Genomic DNA, 24,269 nt, shown 5'->3' on the forward strand with positions numbered 1-24,269 from the left:
GAGGCATTTTGAGTCACTGCAAAACTAAAATGCTTTTTTCTGCTGCAACTTAGTGCACCACAATGATAAAGAAAAAAAAAAAACTCCGGAAAAAATTCCCTAGAGAAAACTGTCACTCCAGGAAGAAAGAAAGAGAAGCATGATGGGATGTTGGAATAGGGTTATCCTCACCTCACCAGCCACCTGACACTAGAAGTGATAAGGAGAAGAATCCATGTCATGACAGCCTTCATTCTTTCACAAAGATAATAAATTGAAATAAAATAGCTTTAAGTTTCTGTGACCCATAACAGGTTTGGCAACACCTGTTTCTCCCCTTACAGCAGGCATGAGTTTGGGATCTGATAGCTTCAAGAAACTAGACCTTACCAGGTTTGATGCTTATGCTAAATACCAAGGTCCTTAATTAATCAGCTTAAATACTGAATAGTACTAAATGTGGGACAGAATCCCATTCAGTGTATCTTTCAGTTTGACACAGTACTATTCATAGATATTTTCTGAGTTTTCAAAAATCTTTAACAAAGCTTCAGATACCCCACGTTTCCCTAGAGTTTCTGAGATTGTGTCAAAGCCACATTAAAGAGCAGTAAATTACCTTGATGGCTTCTCTCCTGAAAATAGACCCCTGGCAATGTCATCAAACAAAGTAAGTAACTTTGACATTATTTGGTGTGTACTGATACTTCCTGTTTTCATCCCAGTGCTTACAATTTCATTAGCTTCTCAGGATAGTCTGAGAAGTGAAATCAGGCTGACTGATTCACAGCACTGCAACTTCTCTTACCTTCTGAAGACAAACAAATGTTTGACCTTTTGCCATCCTCCACAGATTCTCATAATCGTTAATAGCTCTAAGGTTGATACTGTTCCCTATGTGCCCTGGGATGAATCAGCCCAGCTGATGAATATGAAAAATCAAGTTTATCTGCTTATTTTCTAACCTCTTCTTCCTAACCTTGATAGAAATCTTCCATGAACATCAGTGGTGTTAAAAGTATTGGCCTTTAGATGACCATTGCCATTTTCTTAAGCCAAAAAAGGCATTAAGTTGTCCATCTGTCAGAGAGCTTTCCTCATGTGCTGCAGTTTTAAGAAACCAGCACTTTCCTTGGTCCTGACTATAGTACTGAAATACAGAAATTTTATTATTTATTACTTATATTTGCTTTATCTATAAACTTTAAGGATACATGGAGCAAATCTAGAAGTTCTAGATGCTGAAATTTTCATCTCATCTCAACAGTCACTGGCAAACTCTTCAAGGACTGAGCACAGAAGCATTCAATTTAGGCTGTGGTTCTGACACAGTGCATACACTGGAATATGTTTGTTAAGGCTGAAGAAATAAAAGCAAGAACTGCATCCTTGCTAATGTGGGAATTCATATTCAATATTTCCACCTGACCATTTCTTGCCCTTGCCCTTCTCTTACTCTTTCATAGCAGCTGCATTTCTCTCCTTGTTAAAGGGGAATACTTCTCACAGGTGGGGAAAGGTCCACGTTTTTCCTGCAGACACAGCACAGTGCATAGTAGAAACATCTACGCTGGCTTTGCAGGAGTTAACATCTTCGGCAGGAAGAAGCTCACTGCAGAAAGATAAAATCCCGACTGGTCTAACTGCTCCCCTGAAAACCAGCGCACGCTCCCTGCAGGCTGTGCAGGGTCATTACAGCCAATTCAGAAGGCTTGGTGCTGAATACTCAGCTGCGGAACGACTCTGCCTTCTCCTCAACAGGGTATTTGATGCAAGTGCTTGAAGTCTTTGTAAATTCAGAAAGCAAACAGCTAGAAGAGAGATAATTTGACCTACTGAAGAATTGCTCAATCTTCACATCTCCTTGCTGCTTTATCTGTCTTCTAGCTGATACTGGAAAAATTTAAATTCTCACTAACTTTAAGGCTTTCTTCCTGGAACTGCTTTATTTTCCTTACCTTTCTCCTTCGCTTTGGATTCTTCTTTCTTATTATCACCAGGTTAAAAAAAAGACTGCTAGGCTAAGGTATATTTTAAAAGAACTCCGCACTAGGCAATTACCTACTTCTCTTAACCTCTTACCTTTGAGAAAATATTTTCTCCGCTGTTGAGTAAAAATCTGTGAGCATGAAAATATTTTGCATGCTAATTTCAGGAAAATCAGGTTTTAACAAAGTTAAAACTCTCACAGAAAACCTTTTATTTCCACCTGATTTTGGAATAAAACAAATTGATTTTGGTTTACTCCAACAAAATGAGTTGGTTTAATTGTCATTTATAGTTACATATAATAGCTTTCTCTCTCCAAATTACTTTAAAGCAAAAGGGTTTTTTTTTTCTCTTTTCCTTTTAGATTTTGGCCTCATTTTTAGGAGAAGATTACCTGTCACACCTGCTGACATGAGCTACTCCAGATACAAAGAGTTGTGAAGCCACCTTCACTAGATTACCCCTCTGGGTTCCAAGTGTCCCTGCAGAATTCAGTGGAAAGGAAGACAGATGAGCATCATAGTATCATAAGGCTTGAGAATTACATGAACCCAAAATCTTCAACAACAAGCAAAGTGTTCCATATCTTACAAAACAACTCTGCTAAAGCCTGACCAACAAAACTGAACTTCCAGTTCGTTTCTTGGAAAATACAGTGTGGTCTAACCAAGTCAGTGAGTGTCCCTCCCTGCAAGGCTGTCCTCCTTTACTGGCCACCCAGGCTAGCTCCCGATTATTCTTCGGTGTTCTGTCTACAAGGATTGCAATTTTGAAGTGTGATCTAAAAGGTGCAAGACAGAGACTGACCTACCCGCTGGTGTGATAATCCAGGAACAGCAGTCTTTTAAATGAGGCCATACGCCAAAGTACAATTAGCTTTACAGTCTAGAAGCAACCAGCCTCAGCCATCACAGAGAAAGATGATGATGTGGGGGCAACAAACTGGCCAGTTGCTAACACCAGCGGGCATCCATGATACAGAGAATAGAAAGGGTGTCAATCTCTATTGTCTATTCTGAAAATGGAGCCCAAGCAAGCCATGAGAAATAATGGGGAAGCAATAAGTATGAGAAGAGAAAAGAATGAAGGGTATGGTGGAGGTCTCCAAAACACCCCTTCAGACCAGCAGCCCTGGACTGCCACAGCTCCATAGCCTGATGAAGGAGGCACAACGCAGCCAAGGCTGAGAAAGCCTTAGAACATGGGAGTAGAAGCTGATCTCTCAAAGCTGCCTTCAGCTTTGTTGGTCTACTGTGGCAAAAACAGACAGGCTTTAAAAGGCTTTTAAAAGCTGAGAAAGACGTTATTAGAACATGAATGAAAGTGAATCACTTTTAAAACAGGTCAGGCAAGAACAGATGAGCAAAGGCTCTGGAAAGCATACCTCTCCCATCTCCCTGCTGTGAGCCTCCACTGATGTCCTTCTGCCACACATTGTGTGTTGGGTTCTTTCCTGAGAAAAGAGAACCATTACTTTCCTGAGTGGCTGTGCACAGTGGATTAAAAATCACCAACAAGCAGTTCCTGTCCCAGACAGGCATTAGCACAACCACACATGAATAAGCTACCAATGAAGGATGTACAGCACCTGTGCGTCTCCTCTTGAGCATTTCAGGCAGTATTTATGCCCTCATTTTGGGTTGTGCCATTCCCATGGGTTCAGGCAACTCAATCTGCTTTGGCTGCAGAGCCTTCCTGGGCAAGCTTCCACCCCAGGCCCACCTGCATGTTTCCCTTTTGGACAGATATCTGAGGAGGCATGTGGCCATTAGGAATGTCAGCATCAACGACATTAAAACTTGTAATGCTACTGATGGCTTCAGCTTCACTTTTAAGATGCAAAGACAGCTCCAACGTCCCCAAATCGCAGTGTTTTCTGCTTTACCTTATCTATCTGTGCACACACGCAAATCCATGGAGACTTTGACATCAGTTTTTAACAGGGAACAGTTTTCTGTCAAATAAAATGTCAGGATGTGATCTTCCATATTTCACTAGTGCTATTCTGCCATTTAATTTAATAACAGCTAAATATCAAGTGCTTACTATTTTGATGCTCTGTTCCATCAGCTATTGAATTAGAAATAATGAGACAGGTCTAAATTTGTGATTCATGATAAACGGCCTAAACTAACCTCAATCACACAACAGATGACATCTAGTGATAACTGATTTAACAAACAATCTTCTGTTTAGCTGTCCTACCGTCTCTTACAGAAATAGGAGTATTAATGAAGGATAAGTTAACTTAAACCTTACACGTTTTTTCCAGACAATACAAACAAATTTATATTCACCACTTTTTTCTTTTTTGCTTTTCTGCTATTAAAGACTCTCATTGAACCTGACAGGTATTTTGTGTATATGTCAAGTCTGTAGCTTCAGGTATACTGCTGAACTTCTGAGGTGATTAAACAGCATCACTGGTGTTTTCCATGTGTGTTTTTCAATTTACCATCAGCTTTAATGAGAGCAGGCTCCTCACCCAAACTACCCCTTGAAGCTGCTCCTTGCACCTGCTGTAGCAACCACCCAGTGCTGGTCCTGTCAGGAGTCAACTCATAGGAGCTTCCAAAAATTAACTTGGCAGAGTCTGAAAATATTAAAAGTATCTGCCCTAAAAGAAATCCTCTCTCTGTATGTTTACTCTTCCCTGCATTTCAGCCTGCATCATTTCTCTGCTGGACTCAAACTAATTAACCTCTGCTGCATCAAGTCTAGACATTCCCAGTGAACTGCAAGTCATTCATAAATAAAACCAGTTGATAATTTTTTCTTGATATCCTTTATTAGTGGCCATCAACAAAAGGTTGACTGAAATGTTACCCAATGTTAACAATAATGTAGAGTCCAAATTTTCCAGGTATGTTCTTCCAAACTCCGTTGCTTTGGAAAACAGGATAACTCAGAGATATTGAATTAACTGATGAAGTCTGCCTGTCAGTTTTGTCATTTGCTCACCAGCATATGGGTGAGCAAATCTGCCAGGCCAGACAGCAACTGCATGATGCTTTTAAGGCTGAGAGTGATGGTGTGTGCAAGAGCAAAAGAGCAATAATTAAAAAGAATCACCTTCAAAAGCAGGGAACAGGGTCTGAACAAAATCATCTTCTCTAGACAAAAGGGGGCTTTTGGAGCAGAAATTTGTATTCAAGACAAAAGGACATTCAAGACACACATTCATGTAAGCAAGATGGCGTGTGACACACTGCCCTAGCGTGGAATGGCACAAATCCTGTAGGGGTGGGGCTGCAGCGTACCACCCAGAATGGGCTCTGTGCTGATCTTTGTCACCCCCTCAGGGAGCCGGAAGGTGAATGCCCGCAGCAGGTTGGCAAAGAAAATAAAAAGCTCAGTTCTTGCCAGATGCTCTCCTAAACACACACGGTGCCCTGCAGAAGGAAGGTGGGAAGGACAGAGAGTAAAATACCTTGACCTCAAAAGCAACCATATTTATCCTCACACAAAGGTATATTTGCTGAGTTCAGAATTTCTTTACGACTTGATGCAATCAATGACACAAAATTTGATGCAATTCTTCCTTTAAAGAATCCTGTCTGCAGCAACAGATAACTGTGCCCTCCTTCTGCTCTGAGTTTTGCTTCAATTACCTCTAAAACCTCATCTTCATTTGACTGAGAACTTTAAAGGAATTTGTTCAATCATGTAAATGAAGAATAAGGACTTGCTCTTCCTAGGAGATATCGTGCTCCCATTTTGTATGCATAAAAAATCAGCACAGCTGCTTGCAAGTACTTTCCAAATGCATGTCTGGTTTTGAAATGTATGCACCAAATAAATAACTATAATCATTAGCAGAGAATTTCCTTCCAAAAATAGGGCAAGTTTGTCAGGACATCTCTGATTTTCCACACATTAATTTGTTCAGTAGAACAAATGCTTACAGTTGGACTGGGAAACATTACCGGAAATAATCATGTTGGTTTTATCATTGTTTTCCACAAAGAGTTTTAAAATAAAAAACCAATAGGTTTTTAACATACATCTTAATTCTACTGTCCCAATTCTACAGTCATCCCAACCATGAATGTTTGTGCTGTTAGTGCATTTACCTATTGAAAATGGTAAAAAGGCTTCTTGGCTCACAAAGTTTCCGTCCTTATTCAGAAAGTGACCAGGGTTGAACTGTCGAGGTGTTTCCCAGTACTCTGGGTCATACAAAGATGAAGCAATATTTGGAAAAACTATGGTGCCCTGAAAGGAGAAAAACAGCAACTTAGTTCTGGCTGTCAATCCTCCCCCTGCAGTTGAAACTGGCTAGGTGAGACCAATGGTAGCTTCCTTCAGAGTTCAGTGCTGCCTGCTGGCAGGTTCATTTCCCCAGTAGGATCAGTGAAGTCTATCTGTTTCAGGATGTCAGTCCAAGCCTGACAGTGGAAGTGGCCATGTCAATGCAAACTAACAACTTTACTCCTACTAAACCTATTTTCATTTCTAACATTAGAAGTCTCTGTGATTTAGTCTCTTTAAGGAAATCTAATTGCAGACCCTCATGCTTTTCCCTTGGATCTACTTACAGGTTTTCTCCAGGCAAGGAAATAGTCAGAAATCTTTCCAATGCCTTATTAGCACAAATTAGTCACAGTTTCCTTCAGTATCAATCTATAAGGTTTTGTCTTCATTGGTTTGTAAAAACATTTGCTAAAATCTCCTCTTCCATCCAGGGACACCTTTCACTACTGATAACCCTCTCGCAAGGGCTGTGTCACTCAACTCAGCCTGGCAGATGGTTTCTTGCCCTAGTTCCCATTCAGGCTGTGACCCAGAGGTATCCAACCCCACCACTGTGGAAAAAAAGATGGTGGTACAAATAGATTTTAATCGAACCTTCTTCTACTGATGCAGGAAAGGTCTGTAGCAACTGAGAAATTGTGTCGGTACCTTTTTGAGGGCAAAGCCAAGCAGCGTAGTGTTCCTCACACACACTCTAGGCATGCCAACTGAGATAATGTTGCTGAAGCGCTGAACCTCATGAACCACAGCGTTGGTGTAGGGCAGTTCTCTCCGATCCTCATAACAGATTAACTGGGAAGGACCCAGAACGGCATCAAGCTCCTTCTGCACTTTCTCTGTAGAAAAATATACACCATTTCAGGTGGAAAATATGTCAAGTATTTTCACTAATTCCATTTTCAAAGACATTTCCAATTTAGAACTATAAGGACAGCAACAAAACAAATGTAAAAATGTAAGTAACTTTTATAAAGAAAATAAAAGTAACAGACATCTTTTTTAAGAAAAAGATATTTGTTGTCCAAAAAATAAAAACTCTTTAAAAGTTGCCCTACTCAAACTTAAATGCAAGAGAAGTGATATATCTTTGTGTTTCCCTTTGGCTAGGGCCTCAGAACCACTACAGCCAGTTAGAACCACTAAGCTCACAGCTCTTTGGAATTTAGGTTGGATGAATCAGGGCCTTAAAAGCCTAATTCTGATTAAAAAGAAATGGTTTTCATGCAGGACAGCTGTTAAGTGAAGTAATGCCAACTAGAACAATGTCCAAATACCTTTAAAGAAAAACAAAACAAAAAAAAAACCCAAACAAACCTGGATATGCTTCTTGGTGCCTGTGTTTTGATCAAGAATAGCATGATTTAAATTGTTTATTGTACAGAAATGTTGGGAGCACTAACAAAAGTATAAAAATTGTTTTGTAAACTTCAAGACAGGCAGGACACACACAATAAAATGCCTTAGATTTTTGACAAAGGATCTTGTCTTTTTCCAGGCTTTATGAAGCAACACTAAGAGGCAGGGAAGCACATTATGCATTGATCAGTTTGTGCACCTTCAGATCAAGCCTGCTCGGTGGCTGACAGCAGTCTTTCACAAAACTATGTTAGATAGATCCTGACAACAGACATTTAAGCATCTTACAGAATTTCAAATGTATATCCAGAAAGATTTTAAAGTAAATTTCCTTCTATGAAGAACTAGCTTGCAAAATCAAGCCCAACTACTTCAGGATCCAGCATAGTTTCAAGTGACTGGTCACTGCGTAAGTCTAAATACACATCTCTGCTTCACTAGTTCAGAGAACAAGAAGAGCCTGATTCACTCATCAGGCAAAAGGACAAACTTTTCTATACGGTACATGGTGGAACTGCATAACATTGTCAGTGGGCGTCAATACAGGCAAAAGTGTGAACAGGTTCAAAAAGAAGCCACCAATTAAACAGGGACAGATGCGCTGATGCCAGTTCATTATGAGAGTCTAAGTGCAATTTAAGACTCAAGACAACCAGGAAGGCTCATTCTGCACACACCCTGCTTTCCCAAGTATGTGCAAGGTATTATATTTAAACAAATAAAATTATTTAGGTGAGCCAGGACTTTCATAACCGTAATCATATTAGGTGATAATTATGCAATAACACAAGCTTAAGTAGACCTTCTTGTCTGACAGCTCCAAGTTGAACAATTTTTTCTTATCTTCATCTCTTTCCCCCATCCAAAACCCTTTTCTCCTCTGGGTATTTGCACATATTCTGCTGTCTAACAATGAAATTTCTCTCAGCCAGCATAAGGGATCATTCTTTCTTTGTTTTTCACTCAGTGTTCTATGAAAGTGATGGGTGGTTGTTCAAAAGCTAGACTTGAAAATAAACTTCTTAAATATACATAGACATAACAAATGAGTCATTGAATTCCACTTCTCACTGGAATAATTTCTGTTGCAATTCAAGTACATCACAGAATTAATTTAATCACAGGTTAGATACTGTGATACCTAGGGATCATAAATGGACTGATGGGCAAAAGTAAAGTCAAAGTTGCCAACTGGCCTTTAGGTGATTCTCTACTACTTCTGTGACCTACAGAGCGCAAAGAAGTGCAGGATTCACCACAGCACCCATCACTGTTACCCAGATGATACAAAGCAGAATTGAGGGAAGATTCCAAAGAGTGACATCCCTACTATCACATATCAATTTCTGGTTCTTTTCAGCCTTCAGTCATGTTTATGTCTTAGACAGAACCCAATTCAGTTTCTCGAGGTACCACCAGCACCTCACCAATGGCTGCAGCAGGGGCCACTGTTTTTCAAGCATTATGTGTGCAAACCCTCAGACTTCCCAAACAGCAGCTCCAGTCCTCCTAGTCCATTGACCATCGTACCACAATCTTAATTTCCCCAAAGACCTCACCCCCTCCTATACAAATGCACACTTCCCCAACCGTTAACTCTTTCTGGGAACTTCCTTAAGCCCATGACTTCTGTAAGAACTTGTACACAGATACTGCAGATCCACCAAAGCTGCCCAAAGCAGATGTGTCAGTACAAAAAGGCCCATGTGCCACAGCTGTATAGCAATATCTAGGAATACTGTCTGATCCATGAAATTGTTATGACTTGGTGTTCTGCTGCATCAGAGGTATCTGTGATGTGCTTAGCTACTCACCTTGGATGTCTGGATTTGCCACCATATAGAGAAGACCCCAGTTCAAAGTAGTGCTTGTTGTCTCTGATCCACCCAAGAAAAGGTCATTTATAGAACAAACCATGTTGTCTTCATTGTATGTAGACCTGGGTTCATCTCTGGTCTGCAAATGATAAGAAAAAGTAGAGCTTTATACAGGAAAGTTAGAAAATCCAGAATAGGGTTAGATGGGATTTTATCACCGGTTTCAAGCTGCAGTGTGCTCTGCCTATAGTACAATACAGAAAGACTAATAAAGAATATTAGACACCAGAGACAATTATCGATATGAAAAGCTGACATTTCACAAACAAGCCATGTTTTCTCCTCTCTCAAAGTCACATGTTCTCCACAGAGATGGATTTTTGGCTTGATTTTGCAAATACTGGTAAACGAGATGTTGCTCTGAACATGTCTACCAGCATGTCATTCTTCATGCCTCAAGTCATATTCCATCAATCAGTTTTTCTACCAAGCAATACAGTCACCAGGTAATGAGCATTGGGTTGTCAAAAGTTCTTAACCTGTGGTATTCAGACTGTTTCTGCACTGAGAGGCCACAATGACACATATGTACAGCTGCTCTGGAGTTTTACAGTTTTCACTTAGACTTGTGAGGACATGTATGTATATTCTGAAACTGTAAAAGAATACTATTATGATTTGGGGGAATTCATTGTCTATATTTAGGCTATGCTCAGGGGTCTTGGACTTTTCTTTTGCCAGTGGAGCTACTGGAAAAGTGGGAAGAATGTTTTTCCCTGTTGTAAAATCAACTGATCTTTACCTATTGTCCCTGTGTATCTATTACAGACATATTTTTAAGAAATGAACTTGGATGATTTCCACACAGCAGAGTTCCAGAAGAGTTTGCTCAAACAATATCTGGTCCACTGATACTCAAGTCTCATAGATCTTAGAAAAGCAGTGAAACATCTTAGAAGCAGTTAAACACTTTGGAGGAGCAGATCAGTTAACATAATGCCGGTACCAAAAAAATTAAACCAAAGGGATCCAACGAACCAGAAGCCAGTTAGGCTGACATCTACCCTGGACATAAAAATATAGCAGCTGGTATGGGAATCGATTAATAAAGAACTACCAGACAGAAATAGAAATTAATGCTATTTATTATGATATAGAAAACTGATCTTGGCAAGGAGATCTGATTTGATTCTTTGGGAGAATTACCAGTGTGGACAATAATGACAATTTCACAGTTGCGATATACTTGGAGTTCCACAAGACAGATGCTTTTGTTTCCCACCATAATAAAAGAGTCAAGCACTATGAAGTATTCAGAAGACATGCTGAAGACTGGCTGACAGAAATTGCTAATAGACATTCTTCTCCAGATGCATATCTCTGTAACATGACTGAGCACAGCAGCAGAACCAGCTCAGGGAGTACAGAAGACAGGCAGCAGTCCAGGATGGCAGACTCCTTTGGGCTGTGTCATGAGGTGGAGGATGGGTGCTACAGCCTGACAAGGCTGCAGTGCCATCAGTTGCTGCAGCCAATACATACCCAGGGTGAAGGGGCACTGGCTGTCACTGCAGGGAGCCCAGCCTCCCAGAAGCAGCAGTCACTTCCCACTTCTCCAAGGGCTGAAATAGTAGACATCCTCCACCTGGAATATCTTGTTTGGCTCTCTGAACCATTCTTACCTTGTCACCCTCTGATAGTACCCTTCTAATCTTGTCACTTCTCCCCTTTATCCTTTTTTTATCACCAAGCAGAACAGGAGGAGCAATACTGCCTAATGCAGTGGAGAAGAGGAGAAAGGAAGAGTGATCAAGTGAAGTTAGTAGGAGTCACAGGGAAGGGAGGGGATTCAGTTCCCAAGATTCAGACCTTACATGCTAGTAAGATCTAGAAAAGGAAGAGATTATGTGTTCCCACTCACAGCTTTTGCAAGTCTCCTACAGCCTTTCAAAACCTGATGGTACTGTGCCTGCCCAAAATGCTCTTATTTGTCCCAGTTCCCTTTGTCTACTTGCAACTCGTTTACTGCCCCTGGAAGTCTCCTCCAGTCTTGTCTGAAACTCCACTGACTCCTAGATTATTTTCCCACAAAATGCTCTCAAAAACCTATTCAACTGTCTTCCTGCAGCAACTTCTCTTGACAAACATTTATCAGCCAAATATCCTAACCAGAACATCCCACTGCCTCCCCAGCACCTTCCCAGTTCTCTTGTAGCCCACTTAGAGATTAAGTATTCTTTCCTGGAGGCCTTAAATTGTTTTGTAACTTGTGCCAATGAGAAAAATCTGGTGTGTTAACCTGCATTTATAGAATTGCAAGGTGCTGTTGCACATTAATAACTAGAAAGGATTCAACAAGTCCCTGATTACTGGATTCACATTACAGCATCTATGAAAGATAAGAAATTGTGATAGAAGGCCTGAGACTGGACAATTTAATGGTCCATTTCTCCTTATTCCTTATGAATGAATGATTAAGCAGAAAGAATTACAGCAGCATTCCAGTATCAGAAGGGAGCCTACAAAGATGTTGGAGAGGGACTATTCATTAGGGACTGTAGTGACAGGACAAGGGGTAATGGGTTCAAACTTAAACAGGGTAAGTTTAGGTTAGATATAAGGAAGAAGTTCTTTACTGTGAGGGTGGTGAGGCACTGGAATGGGTTGCCCAAGGAAGTTGTGAATGCTCCATCCCTGGCAGTGTTCAAGGTCAGGCTGGACAGAGCCTTGGGTGACATGGCTTAGTGTGAGGTGTCCCATGGCAGGGGGTTTGAAACTAGATGATCTTAAGGTCCTTTCCAACCCTAACTATTCTATGATTCTAAGTACTTACTTTTTTAATGTGAGCCAGGTAAAAGTCAATGAAATCTTGTGGTTCATCTGGCATCCCACGTTCCATGTGCATTCTGATCTCTCTCCTTGTAAAAGAGCTCAGGACATCATAGCAAGACAATGCCTTCTTATGAGGACCAGGGAGGTGGCACATCAGCCAGGGGAAGATTTCATACAGCTGTGGAAGTGACACACAAAGTCTCTCTCACTAGAAAATGCATTTTAGCCTACTAAAAAGAGATTGTAATATTCATGTTAGCAGGTGGTTTTGGAATGATTTTACTAATCATTCAGATTATGCTTATGTTTTGAAGTTGTGAAACAGCGCATTATATAATTTCTGGCTGTGTTGATGGTAAGATTCAGAGTTCCACTGGCTTTCAGCTCAACTACAAGCCAAATTAGAATAATTATAATTAGAATGAATTGTATCCATTTTTTCAATTCATGTATTCAATTACAATGAACTGCATTCAGACGTTTAAAGGTAAGATTCTGCCCTCCAGTGGAGAATACCAGGAAGGCAGAAGCAAAGTCGCTGTAAACTATCCCCGCCGGGTTGTGCAAAAGCAGTTCACACAACCCAGAGCAAGCGCGGGCTAGCAGCGGCTGGTATAAGAACGCGGTAATCCCCCAGAGAACTCTCAAGGGTCCTCAATAAAACACGAAACATCTGAAATCCGGAAAAGCTAAAACAGCTACCTGACAATTCTGAGTGCTTCTCTAGAAAAGAAGATAGGATTAGATGACATAACCTGATTAGTTTTATCCTTCCTCTCTTGCACTTTGGGAAAATTTGGTCTAAGAATAGCTGCTTTCTACCTATTCCAATAGCTAGAATGTTCATTCTGATTTTCACTTTATATATTTATGATTGGGTAATTTGCAACGTCCTTGTAACTGCAAAGTATTTTCTCTTAAGAGTTCTTTTCCTGCTGGAAGTATAATCCCACAATTTATTTATCAGCAGAAGTTCTACCCTTTCTCAATCTTCATTTTGCTGAGCTCTTCTCCTACTCTCACAATTATACCCAAGCACTCTAGTAGATGTTCACTGAAGGCTGGCTGGCTGTGATAGACAATACTTCAGCTTTTTTGGAAGATCAGTTCTTATTGTCACACATACAATTATCAATTAATCATTGCCTTATCACAGAGACATAGTAGTCCAGCCTTACAGTTCTATGTGAGATTCACACAGAACTTCAGATCCATTTTGTTTAGTTCCACTTCTGGTATTGTTCAGAAGCCTTATGTCTGACTAATCATATACGATTTCCCAGATCCCATAGTTTCCTACTTCCAAAATGCATGCACTTTCTGGCTACTATGGCACCCTAACTGTAAGTGGAATTTAGCTTTCAATGTTCAAGATAAGAACTGAGCCCATCCACCTTCCCCCTACCAGTCTTGCCAAAACTCCTCCTCCATTTCCAGAGGAGCCCAGCCCATAGCATTCTCCTGTTTGGTAGCGTGGATGCAACAATGTCCACTTTTTATGTAATACTGAGTACCCTTTGCATCTAGGAAGTGGGAAGATTGCAGCCTTCCCTTTGGAATGGTTTAAACCCTTGTTCTTATTTCCCAGAACGGTATCTAAATCATCAGAATAAAGCAAAGCTTGGTTGGGAAAGAGAATATACCTCCTTTTCTTCTCTCTATCCCAAAAGCCGGTCTCGCCTGCCACCACTACACACAACTTATAGGACTAAACTAGGCTAAGCAAAAGGGAAGCTGGTCATAACTCAATGAGAAGAATGCTCCATGGAATGTGGGAGTAAATCTCTGTGTTACAGGGACTGCTTACCTTTTTTTACATTACAAGGCTACTGTACAAGATGTATGGGACAACTTTAGAAGTGGAAACAGAACCAGAACTCCTGGGTAACTTTGAATACACTTCCGTGCAAAGCAGGTCTCTTCTAGTGACAGCTAAAACCTCAACTCTCAGAAGAGCACTGACTGTTTTGATTGCCAAGCTTACAGGTGTGTTTGCTGGCTTAGCATTTACTATATTCTGCTGCCTGCATGTAGACCTGCTCTGCACTCAGGGTGAGGAAATGGAGTTTCTCTGGGAAGTCTTCAAGTCTCCAATTCTTATAGAGGAAATGGAGATAAGTAGCAAATGGCAAAACACTTACATATTTGAATGATTATTCTCTCACTCTCTTCATTCACCCGTTCAAAAACTTTTGCCTAGCAGCTGCCTCTTGAACCTGCATTTCTCACTTTCTGCCTTATTGAGAAAAAGACAACAGCTTACTTACATGATGAATAAAGCTGCCTCCAAATTTGAATAGACGCTCTGTGGCTCTAATCAGTTCATGGAAGGTTTCATCCTCTCTGGAGAAGCGATGTCCAAAAACAACAGCACAAATTACATTTGAGACAGAATGAACAAGAGAGAAAGAAGGATCCATGGGTTTCCCTGTAACCATAATAATAAATGTCATTGTTAGTGCCTCTTGTCTGCTTTAGTGAATTAAGAATATCTTATAGGTTACCCAAAGATAGCATTACATTTCACAGAGAAGCAGCAATCTTCTTCCAAAATCAAACATCTTCAGAACTATGGTTCAACCTCATAAACCCAGGATGTGTGGCACCCTAAAGTAACATCAGATGTGTAAAATACTTTGTGATATGATAAAGCGCATATAGAGTTAAGCAAAAAAAAAAAAAAGATCTATGCAAATTTGCTGTCTGGCAAATTCAAAATGTCTCAAGCATAGGAATGTCTGAAAACACTGTAGCCAAAGGGAATCTGAGGAGAGAACCATAAGAAAAGGGGCAGCCTTACTCAGCAAGGACATAAATACATGTAAGGCTACTATATTTTGTCTGACTTTGCTAGAGGTGTACAACCTCTTGTAAGATAGAATGTCATAAAATCCTTTTGCCATATTCTGTCATAACTGATTTTAAAGTAATTCCTGGAAAACTTAATCCCAATAAAACTATTTTGTCAGTCCAGAATAAACTACTATAAACAACTCTATGTATGTACTAATGCAATGTCCAGCACCCACCGCATGATTCTGATCACCAGCTTATTGGTCTGGGTTTTTTTTTTCATAGAATCATAGAATAGTTAGGGTTGGAAAGGACCTTAAAATCATCAAGTTCTAACCCCCTGCCACGGGCAGGGACACCTCACGCTAAATCATATCACCCAAGGCCTCGTCCAACCTGGTCTTGAACACTGCCAGGGATGGAGCATTCACAACCTCCCTGGGCAACCTATTCCACTGCCTCACCACCCTAACAGGAAAGAATTTCCTCCTTATATCCAGTCTAAACTTCCCCTGTTTACGTTTTAACCCGTTACCCCTTGTCCTATCACTACAGTCCCTAATGAAGAGTCCCTCCCCAGCATCCCTATAGGCCCCCTTCAGATACTGGAAGGCTGCTATGAGGTCTCCATGCAGCCTTCTCTTCTCCAGGCTGAACAGCCCCAACTTTCTCTGCCTGTCTTCATACGGGAGGTGCTCCAGTCCCCTGATCATCCTCGTGGTCCTCCTCTGGACTTGCTCCAACAGTTCCATGTCCTTTTTATGTTGAGGACACCTGAGCTGCACACAATACTCCAGGTGAGGTCTCACAAGAGCAGAGTAGAGGGGCAGGATCACCTCCTTCAACCTGCTGGTCACGCTCCTTTTGATGCAGCCCAGGATACATTGGCTTTCTGGGCTGCAAGTGCACACTGCTGGCTCATGTTCACTTTCTCATTGACCAGTACCCCCAAGTCCTTCTCCTCAGGCCTGCTCTGAATCTCTTCTTTGTCCAACCTGTAGCTGTGCCTGGGATTGCTCCAACCCAGGTGTAGGACCTTGCACTTGTCATGATTAAACTTCATGAAGTTGGCATCAGCCTACCCCACAAGCATGTCAAGGTCCCTCTGGATGGCATTCCTTCCCTCCAGAGTATCAACCGAAACACACAGCTGTTTTCCTGCACACATGGACACATCTCAAACTCTCTTAGATCTTAAACCACGAGATTTGTCTGGATTTAATTACTTTAATTGATACAATGCTAGCCACAGCATGTTCTGATTTACTGTGCCTTTGCATAATGATGAGTATTGAGAAATCCAGCTCACATGCTCCTAGCTGGGCTGATCAGGGTAAAATGTTGTAATGAAGACAAGATTTTCATCACTGCTTTACAGAGTACATGCAAATGGTGTTAGAAGCCTTAATCCATCTGCATTGAGAATGTGTCCATACCTTTGTGCACCAGCACCATATATGAGCCAGCAATGTGCCCTTCAGGCAAAGGCCAGTATCATCCTGGGCTGCACTAGGAAAGTCATTGCTGGCAGGTCAAGGGAGGTGATCCTTCCCCTCTGATCAACACTGGTGAGACTCATCTGGAGTACTGGGTCCTTTTCTGAGCTCCCCAGTACAAAAGAGACATCAACATGCTGGAACAAGTTGAGTAAAGATCCACAAGGACAACTAAGAGATTGGAGCAGCTGATGTAAGAGACTGTTTAGTCTGGAGAAGCCTCAGGGAAGTATCTTAAGTGTGTATAAATACCTGGGGGAGAGAAATAAAGAATATGGAGCTAGACTTTTCTCAGTATTATAAAGTGAGGCAATGGGCAAAAATTGAAATACATCAATTCTGCCTAAACGTAAGAAACATTTTATTACTATAGGGCTGATTGAACACTGGGACAGGTTACCCAGAGAGGTGGTGAAGTCTCCATTCTTGCAGATACTTAAAATCCAACTGGTCTCAGGCATAAGAAACCTACTCTGATGTGAGAAGTTAGACTAAATCATCTTCAGATATACCTTTCCACTTTAAGCATTCTATGATATAAATAATAAATAAGCTCCAGTTTTGCTCCCAATTTTAGTTTTGTAAATAACGTTGAACAAAACTTGGAACAAAAGCTGCCCTTAATTTCAGAGCAGAACAGAGAAGTTCATACACTAAAAACATCAGACTAATGACAAAAATTAATCAGTATTTATTGCAGAGATACCTTTCATGCTTGCAAAGAAGGCTACAAGGTAGTGGGCCTCTTCTTGAACTCGATGCTCCAGACCTCTTTTCCCCAGACCAAGGTCACGTAAAGTCCTCAGGGCAAACCTTCTTTGCTGCTTCCAGGTGTGACCAGTTGCCAACATAATCCCTGCACCCATTCAAAGAAGAGCTCTTTATTATGCTATTTACTATAGACAAAGACTACATTAAAAGATTTATTAAGCCACAGAATATAATTAAACTATTACATTGCCTATGAACACAAACACAGAAAGGAACAGCTGTGGCATGTAAGCATGTGGGCAGGGCTAAAATGGACAAACTCAAGTGGGTAATAAGATGACTTGCAGGATTAAGCTTGATCCAAGACAGACAGTTATTGTGGAAAGTTTGACACCTGCTTCTCTAGATGCTCTCTGAAGTGCTTACCTCCCACTCTCTTCTATGCTTGGAGCACACCTGATAAGGGTAATAATTCTCATGAGGGGAAAAGAGTTCTGATTGCCCACAGCCAGGGTGAAAAACTCCTGTCCACAGGGCATAAAAGTTCAGTACTTAGGCTTTGTGACAAATATTGTCAGGAGAAATAAACATCATATACTAACAACAGGATCTTTAATGTATTATAAGAATCACCAGTGACTGAAACAACTTCAAATTACAAATATTTAAGAAACTAGGTTTCCTTAAAAAATGTTGAGGTCCCAAATAAAATAAAAGTTGTTTCATAATGCATGAAACGTGAAAATCAGGAGATTGGGAATTTCCAATATGATGGGGGAGTTTGAAACCTACAGCAAGGTTGAAACGGAAATATACTGAACTTCTAGATGCAAATGTAAGAGTAAGAAAATATGCACAAAAGGAAGGAATTGAGAAGAAGATCCCATGATCAAGCTTATTCTTCAGTTGAAAACATAATGGTGGGAGGCAGCAAGTCCAGGACAGGAAGTGTGGCGTTTCCTGTTCTTCCACTTCTCTGTGGCATAACCTACCACTACCTTATCTCATCACCTCTGAATCTGTTCCAGTGGATATTTCACACGAGGCATTATGAATCTCTTTTTGTTTGCTGGTCATCTCCTACTACTACCCAAAGGTTATGTCACCTGTCTCTACTTTGCAGTTCACCTGGCAGTCATTCCTCACAGACAAACCCTGCTACTGTGGTACTTCCGGAAGAGGTTACAAGCTACAAAAGAGCTGCAATTTGTCAAGACGAGGTTTCTGTGCGATATCTACAGCAAGAAGTTCTCACCTTTTCCTTTGGCCATAGCTCTGAAAAAAGGAGACACTAGCCTCCCAGAAACATCTTCAGGGTGCATGGTCATACCATCCTTAACTGCTTGAAATCCGTTCAATACAATCACTGGGGCCCATCCAAACCATAAGGTGAATATGTTGCCATGAATTTTTGCCAGCTGTAGATGGGAGAGAAGCCAGGAAAGCACAGACGAAATCCCACACATTGCTAGCAAACAGAGGATGAACCTGTTTTAACAGTGATTACAAGACCAGCCCTAAGGTGGAGTGATTTTCTCCATCTTTCCCACAAGATTACAGTTATCTGTGAGAAAGCATGAATGTCTCGTCAGCATTTTCTGTTGGAAACAAATGAGTATTCCATCTTTTTAGAGCTTCAGAGCTATGCCAAGAAACATTAGGTACTTTCTCTTACTCTACGTAAGCCAAGGCTCAGTTCACGCTGATTCATGTGATAAAGGGTATTTTCTATGCAAGAATTTATTTCAAGAGGGTTTCTTGTACAGGTAAAGTGACACAAAGGGAATACAGAAACATCAGAGGAGTAACTCACTTGTGGAGACTGGACCAGTTACTTTCTTCTTCTCCCCTGTCCATTTGCATATTTAGGTGCTGGAACTTGAGTAAGACTATTCTGTCTGACAGTGTCCTTTACTTCCCATCTAAACCTGCCATTTGGTGAGGATAACTGGTGTGCCCCTTCCAAATCGCAGTGACAGAAGCCACTGGAGTTGTCTATTGAGAATCCTGAAAGCACTGCTAGAACCAATAGAATGAAATAGAGGTGGCTTTGTGCACAATAGTACTCCTCACAAAACAACTAACAAAAGGTTCATGGGGGTTATTTTTGATCCTGTTAATAGAAACAAGCATGCACACACGTAGTGCATCTTAAGTATCATCTATTTACTGTTCAAGCTAGAGAGTGCCAGTGCTTGGAAAGCTAAAAATCCACGTTGTAAAAGTAACTTTTTTTAACTAGTATTTCTCTTCCCCAACTGCAAATCTGACATAGTATCCCTAAAGGTATTTAATCCTAAACGATACCAATTTTCATGTGAATTTGTGGTAAGTGGTGATGGAAGGGTATCAAGTTTAATATTAGTTTAACAACTTCAGTGTTAAAAGGTGATGGGTTTAAGAGCAGAGTTATTTTCACACATACAGAACTTCTAATGCCACTTTTCTTAGCCTGGTAAACTACTTTATGCTGCAATAACTTTTTCTTATTTTGCCAGCCAAACAAGCAGCTCTGAACCAGACCAAGAGCAAATATCACATTAGCTAGTTAGCAATTACAGTATGTTACCAATGTACTTTTGGAGAAGATGTTTTCATATAGCAAACAACATGAGAAGTGGGAAATTACAAAGACTTTTGAACAAGTAGGAGGATCTGAAAACAAATACCTTCATGAGGAGATCACGGTTAAACTGAAAGTTCAGCTGTATCAAGGTCCCAAAAACTGGGAGAGGGACTGGTCCAGGAGGAAGCTGTCTCCGTACTCGCTGCAACTTTAAAAACTGCATTATTAGAAGAAATAAAGCCACGGCTATAAGAAACTGACTTATTGTCAACATTTTAATGGCTGTTTTTACCAGCTCGTCCTCATTGGAAATAGTCTATTGAAGCTATTAAGGCTGGTTGTTCAACCAGTTTTTTCATAAGAGTTTAAATTTCATATAATAAATATTCCCCGCCCCTAACCCTCCCTCTTTATTATCTACCACTCCTTTTTTGTCCCACTCATTGCATTATCATGCTCAGGCATATTTAATAAGTGCATACCTCTCTCCCTCTTCTCATTCAGAATATATTTATCGAATATGGATCACAGGACTTGTAAGAACAGTGTCTTAAAAGACTACAGCCAAGATTTTCTAGGCAATGTATGCATATATACCCTCACGTAAATTCTCCATCTAATTTTATGAAACAATTGTGGATGGTACAAATACTTCATGAATGCTTTTAGAAAAGCAATAGCCATACATTTAAATTAAGCACGAAAGTGTAAGTGGATATTAAATCTTGAAGTTTTTGAAATGTTTTGTATATATTCCATATACATATATACCCAGTAATGGCAAGGCTGATAAAACTTAAAAGCCCACATTTATCTTAAGATGCATATCCAAGTACCTAGTGCTTAATACTAAAAGCAAAATCTGTTCGGTTTTCAAATGTAATTGAAAACATAACTGATTTAATATATAACCTTTTTTCTTTTTTTCTAACCTCTTTGCAATAGTTCACTGAGGGTTTTGCCTGCTTCTCAATTTCCATTTGCAATCTTCACATAAAGGTGGATAGCCTAGGGGATACTTTCAGCAATCATCAAAAAGCTTGCCAGATAAATCAAGCACTGCTGCATACAGAAAGTACCAAGTACATCCATCTGAAACACAGGGGAGAAAAAAAAATAAAGAAAAACCTTAAAGTCCTATTGGGAATCTTGAGCTACAACAAGAACTAAGGGCCCAGCAAGAACTAGTCATGACACGCGTCCTGTAGTTGGCAGCTTGAGAATAAACACAGTCTGCAGCCAAACCTCCTTGCCAAGCCTCAACATATGCAGGAGCTATAAACCTAGCATCAGGGAAGTTTACATGCCTGCAATCAGACCATGAAAAGCACATGAGAGGGATTCTAGGCGCCACATAACAGTGACAGTTACAGCCCTGTTTTGCAGCTGTAGATTGAAATGCTAATGCATAAATGCTTCCCTGTGAAGAACACCCATCCCCTGAAAGCAAACCACCCCAAAAAAAGATTTAAAAAAATAATTTAAAAAAAAAATCACTAATTTCCTGAAAACTGGCCAAGACAACTTGTGCATCAGCTTGCTTTTTTCAAGTGCCCTGTCTTTGAGACAGAAACTGTTTCACAGGATTTGTGGTTCTGGGACATGAAACACCCTTATCCAGGAAGGGCTGCCTGGAGTTTGCTAGCCTGCAGCTTCCAGACCTCCAAGTCAATTATGCTCCAACCACTGCACTTCATTACCACTAAAGCATAACTGATTAATATGTTTTAATGATGAAAGGGATGTTTATATGTTTTTACAAAAGCTTTGGTGCTTTACAATAAAAAGCTTATTTTTCAAGGCCCTCATTTCTAATCTAACTCTCTTCTTCTATAGGGGAAAAAAAAAAATCTTATAAGACAGACACTCTGGTAAGTTTTATCTGCTCTGTATCCAATGTAATTTTACAAGATTTAGTTAAGGTTAATCAATTTATCAGAATTTTTCAAATGGAATCAATGTAGTACACTCCCCGGCCTTTTAGATATTCAAAGATTTTCCATCTTCTCAGCAGGAAGTGCCATTTTTGTTGAGTGATCTTTTCTATAGGGAAGTGAAGAAGTTAAGGCCCATGGCCTTCACCACCTCCACAGCAGGAGCCTCACAAAAGGACCTCTTTCTTTAGCCTTGCAGCCTTGAGTTTTCACGTATCAGTTATTTCTCACAAATCCCTTGTCAGATTCACCCACGCCTTTCATCACAGTCTTAACATCAGCTTAAAGCTCTTCCTTCCTCACTCCTTTGCCATCATTTCTTCAACAAGTTCCTCTGGTATGGGGATCCATGTCTCCTCTCATGCTCTGACCACTTCAGGAGGTTTTAAAATCTTTTTCTGGTGGTGTTTTTCCTGAGGAGGAAGTTGATTTCTCGTCTTTCCCAGACTTTGGCCCTTTGTTTCCTCCCATGAAGTCAACTCCTTGTCCTGGCAGCAGTCATGTCCTCTTTCCCTGCCTGAAATGGGGGCAACATCACAGGGCAGGAACAGCCAGGAAAAAATAGGGCATCTGAAAAGATAAAATGGAGCTGAACAGAAAGAAGATCAGGACTTGCAGTCACCACTGTGCTGGAGAAAGGAGCGGGCATGAGGAAGCCCGAGCCCTCCCCCACCTCCTCTCTGAAGAGCTGCATGACACAGTCATGTAAACCATTCCCTGCCAGCCAGCAGCCTGCCTTCCCCTCAGGTTGTCTCCAGGCACCAGTCCAGGTGCTTTTTCCCAGATCTTTCTGCAACATTTGCCTACGACAGCTTGGTCGCCGCCCCACTCAAAATGGCAGCCACAGCATTCAATATGTGCTGGCCAGCTCCTAAAATGGCTTCCCTACCACAGCATGAGGTGGCCAACAGCATTGCATCATGCCGCCCCTTTGCACTGGCCAAAGACCATGTTTCTCTCTACTCAGCTGGTCTTTATCTGTATCTCCTCTTTACCCAGCATCATCTCCCTCTTCCTGAGGAACTACATTAAATTCCCATCTTTCTCTCCACCAGGTAACAACCTAGGACTAAACAGGATATATATGCTTTAACATTACATTTCTATAGCAGGCAACAGAATTCCAAAATCCTTCTTAGATCTCCAGTTCCTCCAAGTCTATCTTTGCTCCTGCCAGATTTCTAAGTGTAAAGCTCTGAAACATCAGGGTCCACTTAATTTTTTCCCAGATACGCCACTAAGATGGCACAGCTCCTTGGCCAAAGTGTATTAAACACAATAACTCATCCCTAGCAATGATTTTGGAGTAGTAACCTTTTTCAAGCCTTTTAGCAGGATTCAGACACTGTAGCATGTAGCCAACACAACATCTCCTATCTCCCTGCATGATGTGTTTCCTAAATGATGAAGCAACAGCTGCAGGGATTCAATCCCCACCAGGGATGTGGAAGCTCCTGGGAACACGGGTTAAGATTCAGCAAACCAGGAAACAAGGACTGAGTGATTTTTGTTCCATGTGCAGAAGCAGTGATACTCTGATGCTGATTAGGTTCTCCAGAACTTAACACATTTTCACAACAAACCGCAGTTGGCAATACTGTTAGCAATGACCTGCCAGGGGGAGGAAGGGAGAAGCTGGCACTTATCCATTAGCTGTTTTCTTTCTTAAGATTTCTGACAACTGCTCCTTCTCCAAAATAGTATTTTCTTACTGCTGTTAGTGACAATAAAGTCTCAGGCCATCTTCCTCAACAATGACATTATTTCCCTGTATCTTCTGCTTGTGTAGGTGAAGTGGCTGCAATCAATACTGTAACTATCAGCTTTTTATTTTAATGCATATAGAGCAATTCTGTTAGGGAACATAACTATGGCTACTCTGCATGTCATAAATGTCAACACTGTATAGAATAGGGAAGACAAAAAACTGCATAGTGTAAGAACGGGAGTAAAACAAAAAGGGGATAACAGAGAGAATCAGAACAAAGATTGAAGACACAAGAACATCTGCCCAATGTATGTTACAACAGATGGAAGTGAGATGAGAAGAACAAGTGAAGGGAGTTCAGTGAGGATTGAGTGTGCCGTCAGCAAGTTTGCAGGTGTCACCAAGATGAGTGGTGTAGCTGACATGCTTGAGGAGCAGGATGCCATCCCGAGGGGTGTGGACAGACTGGAGAGGTGGGCCCATGCAAACCTGTTAAGTTTCAACAGGGCCAAGTGCAGGGTCCTGCACCTGGGGTTGGGGCAACCCCTGGCATCAATACAGGCTGGGGAATGAAGTGATTGAGAGTACCCCTAAGGAGAAGGACCTGGGGGTACTGGTGCATGCAAGACTGGACATGAGCCAGCAATATGCGCTTGCAGCCCAAACAGCCAATCATATCTTGAGCTGCATTCAAAGGAGCATGACTAGCAGTCAAGGAAGATGACGACTCCTCTACTCTGCTCTGGTGAGACCCTACCTGGAGTACTGCAGCCCTCAGCACAGGAAACACATGGACAGACCTGTTGGAGAGGGAACAGAGGAGGGCCACAAAAA

At 41.0% G+C, this 24,269-nt stretch overlaps 1 protein-coding gene across 1 annotated transcript; it reads right to left on the minus strand.

Moving 5' to 3' along the window:
* Positions 1–5,181: 5,181 nt before the first annotated feature.
* On the minus strand, positions 5,182–20,178 carry LOC130608893 (cytochrome P450 2J4-like). The gene is made up of 9 exons (XM_057427301.1): positions 19,897–20,178; positions 18,483–18,645; positions 17,223–17,372; positions 14,495–14,655; positions 12,229–12,405; positions 9,393–9,534; positions 6,871–7,058; positions 6,042–6,183; positions 5,182–5,360 (listed from the first exon to the last, which is right to left on the minus strand). Exons 1-9 carry the CDS (start codon positions 20,065–20,067, stop codon positions 5,182–5,184), a joined length of 1,473 nt encoding a protein of 490 aa, XP_057283284.1. The 5' UTR covers positions 20,068–20,178.
* Between the last annotated feature and the right edge of the window lie 4,091 nt (positions 20,179–24,269).

Source organism: Pezoporus wallicus, unplaced genomic scaffold (assembly GCF_028554395.1).
Source record: "Pezoporus wallicus isolate ANWC-B61680 ecotype Strahan unplaced genomic scaffold, APGP_CSIRO_Pwel_v1 scaffold_7107, whole genome shotgun sequence".
Taxonomy (NCBI): domain Eukaryota; kingdom Metazoa; phylum Chordata; class Aves; order Psittaciformes; family Psittacidae; genus Pezoporus; species Pezoporus wallicus.